This window comes from Lipotes vexillifer, unplaced genomic scaffold (genome assembly GCF_000442215.2).
Source record: "Lipotes vexillifer unplaced genomic scaffold, Lipotes_vexillifer_v1.1 scaffold86, whole genome shotgun sequence".
Classification (NCBI taxonomy): domain Eukaryota; kingdom Metazoa; phylum Chordata; class Mammalia; order Artiodactyla; family Lipotidae; genus Lipotes; species Lipotes vexillifer.
In genome coordinates this window covers 740961-748971 of record NW_006785406.1, presented here as the reverse complement: position 1 = coordinate 748971, position 8011 = coordinate 740961, and the positions used below count along the sequence as shown (strand labels likewise).

Sequence of the window (8011 nt, the reverse complement as noted above, 5' to 3'; positions counted from 1 at the left end):
AAAAAAAAAAAAAAAAAAAAAAAGATGAGGTATGTGTGGAACCGCCTTCCTCATCCATGTAATTCCCACCCCTCCCCCAGAGGTATTAGCTTTCTGTATATCCTTCTAAAGACTTCTCAGTACATCTACAAGTAAATGGGAATATACTTTTATATATTTCCCTTCCTTTTAGCACAAATGTTAGCACACTCCATGCACTGTTCTGGATCTTGTCTTTTTCACTTTACATATCTTGTAGATTTTTCCATATCTGAAAAGAACTTTTTCATCCTTCTTTGTAGCTACATAGTATTCCACTGTATGTATATATAGCTAATTCAACTAGCTCCCTATTGATGGGTATTTAGTTTTTTTCTCCCAATATTTTGCTATTACAGCCAATGCTTTCACTAATTACCTTGGGCATAGATCATTTGCTGGTATATTTGAAGGATAAATTCCTGAAAGTAGAGTTGCTGGGTCAAAGGCATACACACTTGAATTTTGACTGCTGTTTCCAAATTGCCCTCTAAAGGGCTGTTAGCCTTTGTGTAGACACATGTTGTCGTTGAATTATATATACACTTTGAATCTGTTTTTTCACAAATATCACATCCATAACATTTTCCATGTAGATTTTCTGATTACCATTTTATACTACTTTTTTGGGGTCTTTATTTATCTTTTAATTGAAGTATAGCTGCTTTTCAACATTGTGTTAGTTTCAGGTGTTCAGCAAAGTGATTCATATATATATATATGTATATAAATCTATTCTTTTTCAGATTCTTTTCCATTATAGGTTATTACAAGATACTGAATATAGTTCCCTGTGCTATACAGTAAGTCCTTGTTGGTTATCTGTTTTTTTTTTTTTTTGCGGTACGCAGGCATCTCACTGTTGTGGCCTCTCCTGTTGCAGAGCACAGGCTCCGGACGTGCAGGCTCAGCGGCCATGGCTCACGGGCCCAGCCGCTCCTCGGCATGTGGGATCTTCCCGGACCGGGGCACGAACCCGTGTTCCCTGCATCGGCAGGCGGACTCTCAACCGCTGCGCCACCAGGGAAGCTCTCTGTTTTATATATAGTAGTGTGTATACGTTAACCTCAAACTCCTAATTTATCCCTCCCCCAAACCCTCATTTTATACTACTTTTTAAACCATGTAAGTCAAGCTTGTTAAAAAATTCGAACAACACAGAAGTATATAAAGTAAGAAGTACACGTTCTCCATTCTCCCCACACCACTCAGGAGGTTTCCTTTGGCAAGTCTGGCATTTAATCCTCCAGTCATCATGTGATGCCAGTACTCAGAGGCACAACTGGGACTGTACTGTGCTTACTGCTTTGTACCTCGCTCACCTTCACTGGGTATTGCTGTTGTGAACACCTGTTCATGTCAGTACATATAGATCTACCTCATTGTTTAAGAACATGCATAACAAGCCAATATATGGGTGTGCCAAAGTATATGTAACCATCCCCCATAAATAGGTATATTCTGTGCTTTCCAGTCTTTTGCCACTACAACCCGTGATGCAGTGAACAAGTCTGTATATATCCTAATTCTCATTTTAATAGCTGAACTCCTGACTTGCCATGATGATATCCCATGATGTATTAAATCATCCTCCATTTGGGGTATTTAGATCATTGCCATCTGCTTTTGAAGATGATGTTCATTCACTGATTCATTCATTCATTCAGTGAATAATTATTGAGCACTGACTATGTGCCACCTGCTGGCCCCATCACTGGGATACAGCAGGGAAGTCCCTGCCCTCACCGAGCTTACCTTCTAGTTGGGGAGACAGGCTACAAGGCAGTAAACAAATGAGATGGTGTCCCTTGGTGATACGTGCTATGAGAAAGCACACCAGAGCGTGCTGGGGTGGCGGAAGGTGCAGGGGTGCTGCTTTGGGCACAGAGCGGGGCTGGTTATGCGAGGCTGTTGCTCTGATAAAGATGTTGCTGTGAACTGCTTTCTGCATATGTTTCCTTCCTTGGAATTATTCTTTGGAATCCACTCACAAGAGTGGATGAAAGAGTATGAACATCTGTGTATCTCTTTGTACTGCCAACATATTTTCCAAAATCGTTGATACAAACTGTGGGGACCCCAGCCATCTGGAAGAGCCCACCAGCTTCTCTGCAGCTGCATTGGCTGTGGCACCCTTCACATCCTGGGTGAGCAGTCCAGCCCAGAGGGGCTAAACGAATAGGACAGAGAGATGGGAAAGTAACCTGTCCCCCCTTCCGCATCTCCAGACGTTCAGACTTGGCACTTTCTGATACATCACTTAGTAGAATTTGGAGCGAGCCCTACCTGTGTGACCTGGGGTAAGTCACTTAACCCTCGCAGGGGCTTGATATATGAGTTATTATGTGACTGTGTTCTGAATTCAGCATTTTCCTCCATCACACGAATCAATGCCAAGAGTAAATTGTGAAATACACTTTGTTTTCAGTTACTGCCCAGCTCCCTTCTGGGCTGTTCTCTTTTGGTGCTTCCCCCTCATCCTGCCCGGGGCCTGGCCCTCTGCCTTCTTCCTGGCAGTGGCTCAGAGGTACGTGCAAACACAACTAGTGGCTTAACAGATGATGCTCCTCCCTTTCCCTTCCCAAGAAAAAGATCGTAATCTTCCTTGGCTTTCTGGAAACCAATCTGGATTCTAGAAAAATGGTTTTAATGGTGGTCATTTCGGTCACTAGGGCACATATCAGATGTCAGGGTATTGGCATCTGCTCTCTTGGCCAGTGTGCAGAGCCAGATCCAGGAAAGTGAGGGAGGCCCAGGATTGTCTCCTAAGCCGGTTCCTGTCTTTCCGTTTCCAGGAGAGGCCCTGCCGCTGGCACTGGCTCTGTTCTCATTTGTGGGCTTCATGCTGATCCTCGTGGCTGTGCCGCTCTCCATCTGGAAAATGGGCCGTTTGCTCCAGCACTCCTGTTGCCCCGTGGTGATGCTCCCCGACACCTTGGTAACTGTTCTTTTTCCTTTCAGCATGACGCTGACCCGATGTAGTCTGGGCCTAAGTGGGGCAGGGACACACATTTCGTGGGTTTACAAGCATTTGCACAAAGAGGGGAGAAGAGTACTTACAGGACTTTCCTCCTAGTCAGAGGGGCTGGGAGACCTCCCATCACCACCAAGGGGGTGGTGGCCTTCCCCAGGCTCCCATCAGGCCTCTGCTCCTTGCCCCCGGGTCCTGGCACGGCCAAGGCAGCAGGTGTGTAGCCCAGCCCAGGAGGCTCTGCATTCCAGGCGTCATGCATAGTCTTACCCTGAGGACCGGCCTACCGAGCCTTTTTACCTCCCTCCCATCATTGTAACAGCAGCTGCATCCAGAAATATGTTCCAACACAACGTAGTCAGTTCATACGCCAAGAGTCTCATGGGTGAAGTGCACGTGTGTGAAAATAGGGCGCGTGGAGTCTGCTTTGCCTTTGGCTGGGGGCAGGGGGACTACCTGGACCTGTGACTACCCAAGGTGAGGGATCCCAACTCCTCACAAGCCAGGGTTCTTATCTTACTCCTGAGGTCACTGGGCCATAGATCTGAATGTCTCCAGGGGGGATAGGCCCTGTGTGCTGTGCCAGGGTCGGGGAAAAGCAAAAGCAGGCCTCCAGATCTCCCCACACGTTGCATCTGTCTGCTTCCTGTGCACCCTAGCCCCCCACCTCCGCCCCAGAGCTCAACCCACCGAGCAGTGCAACAGAACACAACAAAATAATAACAAACAAAAGCAAACCCATCCCTGTCTCCTCAGGGATATCTCACCCTTCTGTCCTGGGAGGATGGGGTTAGCAGTCAGCTTCTCAGAAGCAACTAGAGCCAGAACTGCCTGCAAGCTATACATTCCTGTAGTTCCTTATCAGCCAGGAGTTACCCTGGAAGGAGTCCCTCTTGTGACATCACAGGGCCCTGAGAGCACAGGCCATGCTCCCCCTTCACAGGAGGGCTAACCTTCCCTGCAGTCCAGTCCTCAGGACACCCCGCACGCCCCACCATATGATCCTAGTGTCAGCTCTCTTTCTTTCCAGGAGTTTAGGGAGTCATGACTCCAGGGGACACTGGTCCAGAATTAAGCACCAGGCACTGTTCTAAGGCTTTACGGATATTTGCTCATTTCATTTGCCCCTTTTCATAATGCTTACCAACCAGTGTTCTTTACATTGGCTCCCCCTCCAGCCCCTCTGGATGACTAAAGGGTTTACTGCTAAACATAAAGGCAGTGGGATGTATCAAACATAGGGGACAGGGCTGGCCTGCATCCCCTTCAGCAAGAACTTGAGGAGCTCAGAGTTCCATGAAGCAGAAAACGATGTGTATTCTGCTGTTGTTTGGTGGTGTTTTATAAATATCAATTGGACCAAAATGTTTAATACTGTTCAGATCATCTTTGCCCTCACTGATTTTGTTGGTATAGTTCTATTAGTTATTGAGAGAGAGACAACAAAATCTCTAACTATGAGTGTAGATGTGTCTGTTTCTCCTCTCATGTCAATTTTTCCTTCATGTGTTTTGAACTCTGTTTTAGGTGCATACATATTTATGATTGATAGATCTTCCTGAATAATTGAGTCTTTTATCATCATGAAATGTCCCTCTTTATCTCTGGCAGTGTTCTTATCCTGATATCAATATAGCCCTTTTTTGTTTACTGTTTGTAGGGTGTATCTTCTTCCATATTTTTATCTTAAACTTATGCATGTTCTCAAATTTAAATGGTGTCTTTTGAAGCAGCACAGAGGTTTTTTGTTTTGTTTTGTTTTGTTTTTTAAGTGAATCTGTTCCAACAATCTCTGCCGTTTAATTGCAGTGTTTAAACCATTAACACTTAATTCTAGTCCTCTCACTTCCTAACTTTTCTGTTTGCACCCATATCGGTTTTCTGGTTCTTCTGTTCATGGCACCAAGAGAGACCTGCCCTCAGTTCCTCAGGGAACTGTAAAAAATGGGAAACTCACCCAGAGACATTCCCTTCTTCCAAGTGTCAACTTTTGGTTGCTCTCCTGTGACTTAAGGAAGTTGGTTTCGTATTTTGATCCGTTTTTGAAGTTGCTATCTGCAGAAGGATCGGTCTGATTGGTGCTCCTCTGCCATTAGTAGAAGCAGAGCCCTGCAGTAAAGGAAGAACCCCTGAATGAACCCAAAACAATGATGATGGGAGGGGAGCATTCCTGGCTCAGCAGGTCACTAGCTCTTCTTTTCCACACACGTGAAAAGCTCAGCCTCCTCGGCTGGACTCCACTGAGTAGTCACCCTTTACGGCTTTCCTCTCAACTCTGTTCCCATGCTTACCCTCTACTCACGAGCTCTTCCATTCCTAATACCCTCCTTCAATTTCCCTCTTCTGGTCCTACATTCAATGACCTAGCAGAGTTCCCTCCCAGGACCCAGTGTGTTGTTAGGGAGCCACAGAGTAAAGGGCCAGGGAAAGAACAATGTAAAGGGTCCATTCCCTGTAGAATTTCAGGTGCACAAGGAAAGCCCTCCAATGGCAAGAGCTCCTAGGAATCCTAATGCATTATGAGCCATACCCTAAAAATAGCTTTTGGAGAAAACCAAGCAACTGAGATGAGACCAGAGACAAGGAAATTCTTTTTTTTTTTTAATTCATTTATTTAGGCTGCACTGGGTCTTAGTTGTGGCATGCAGGATCTTCATTGCAACATGTGGGCTTCTTAGTTGCGGCATGGGACTCTTAGCTGTGGCATGCATGCAGGATCTAGTTCCCTGATCAGGGATCAAACCTGGGCCCCCTGCATTGGGAGTACAGAGTCTTACCCACTGGACCACCAGGGAAGTCCCGAGACAAGGAGATTCTATGAGAGAATGACCACTTTTGTCCATGGAAGATAAATACCATGACCCTTGACCACCTTTTGCTTCTCTTTTCCCCTTACCATCCTTCCTACTTTGTTCTAGTGTCTGTTCCTACATGCATTCTTTTCCATAAGGCTTTTAATTTCTATTCTGTTTTTCCCCAGATTTTAACATGGACAGTTTCTCTGAGTGTATGCATTTCCCACAGTGCTGTGTGAGAAATAGATAGCTAGTGTCCATCAAATCCCGAATAAGTTCTGGAGCTGCACATCACCACCACCATCTCCCCCCACTCAGCCTTTACTTTAGCACAGCCTAGCTGCACTTCAACATTTGCACTGGTCATAGATAATCCTCCAAACTATTAAATAGCAACTTCCAGCCAACCTTGCAAATTCCATGCATCTTTCCAATTAAACCATGGAAAATTACCAAGTGGAAATCCTCGACAAGGCTTCAAAAAGTCCTATTGAGTTTGTAAATGTTTAATTTGTCTGTTTGGATTAAACATTTCATGTCTTCATCTATAATTTTACAGTTGATGATGGTTGCACTCTGAAATATACCATTAAGAATGTCTTTCCATTCAAGTTTTTATCACCAAGTAACAGTCTACGGCAAAAATATATATGCAAGGAAAATTATACTAAGACTGCTCGGTGTGTGTTCCCTATTTTAAAATATAATGTATTTTCCTTGTCTTTTATCCATCATTGCTTCATGGGGATGGAGGCTTTGGTGCTAAAGGTTCTTTGTTTCCTTTCTGTGACTCACTTTATTCTTTCTCTTCTTGCTGTCACATTGCACTGTAATGTGGGTCGCAAACATCAAGATGGCCTCAAGTTAGTCATCTCTAAATTGAGATGTGCTCCAATGGACCATCCCAAGTCTGACTTTGTGTGCTTCATAGAAAGTGGAGTTTGTGAGCCCAGATGCCTCTGGGGCCCAGACAGATTTAAAAAAAAAAAAAAAAGAGTGTACAGTGCAATAAATGTGATTTAATAGGGAGAGATAGATATGAGGACCATGGCAAACATGGCCCAGCTAAAGAAAGCAGCTTCTTCTCAGTTCATGCAGGTTGCTGCCAAGAGGGGATGTGAGCCAGTGCTTCCTAAATTTGAAATGAGAATCCAGAAATCCAGACTTTATAATAAATCTCCTGATTTTCAAATGTTAAGAACAAATTCAAATTAAAAAAAATATATATCAGCTGAACCTTGCTTGGAAGTTTGTTCTAAACTATGGGACAACAGTTTTGTACCTTCTGAAATTCTGAGATTACGCTGTTTCACTTTAATGTTCTAGAACGACACCATCCAGTATGGTAGCCGCTAGCCATATGTGATGATTAAGCACTTGAAATGTGACTAGTCCAAATTGAGATGTGCTGTAACTATGAAATACATGACAGATTTTGAAGACAGTACAAGAAGAGTATAAAATAGTTTATTAATATTTTTATGCGGATTACATGTTGAAATAATATTTATTTTAAAAATAAAATATATTACTAAAATTAAATTTACCTATTTCTTTTAACTTTATAAAATGTGCTACTGGAGAATTTTTAATGGCATATGTAGCTCACATTACATTTCCATTGCAAGGCACTCCTCTAGAGTTTAAAAAGCAATCAGGTATAAGCACTGCAGATGTAGGTAGCCAGCATCCTGGGAATCTGACCAGATCAGCATCAGGGAATTGGTGGTGGGCTCCACACTGACATCCCATTCAGTGAGCCTTGCTTTCCCATTATTTGCCTGTGGACACCAGGAGTGAGCCCTGTAGCCACCTCTTTACAAACAGGATCAAGGGCAACCGACTAGATGAAGCTAATGTCTCTGGGGATGGGGGTGGAGGAAACCATTGTGCCCACCTGTCTGTGCCCACATGCCACTCTTTAAAGTGATGACAGGGAGGGACTTCCCTGGCGGTCCAGTGGTTAAGACTCTGTGCTTCCACTGCAGAGGACACGGGTTTGATCCCTGGTCAGGGAACTAAGATACCACATGCCCTATGGTGCAGCCAAAAAAAAAAAAAAAAGAAAAGAAAAAGAAAAAAAAAAAGTGATGATGGGAAGGGCTGTGGGAGAAGCTGTGCAAGACCCAAGTGAGTTTGTTGGAGGCGAGTGGGCTAGGGCAACACTGGGGAAAGTCGCCCTGAAAGGTTGAAACCTGCATTTTTACAACCAGTTATGATGATGTAT

At 44.2% G+C, this 8011-nt stretch overlaps 1 protein-coding gene across 1 annotated transcript in view; it reads left to right on the top strand.

Annotated features, from left to right (window-relative positions):
* IL20RB (interleukin 20 receptor subunit beta) overlaps positions 1–8011 on the top strand; it is a 30115-nt gene that overhangs the window by 21561 nt on the left and 543 nt on the right. The window contains exon 6 of the mRNA XM_007457567.1: positions 2814–2956. Coding sequence (XP_007457629.1) covers positions 2814–2956 — 143 coding nt within the window. The remainder of the gene's footprint in view (positions 1–2813; positions 2957–8011) is intronic.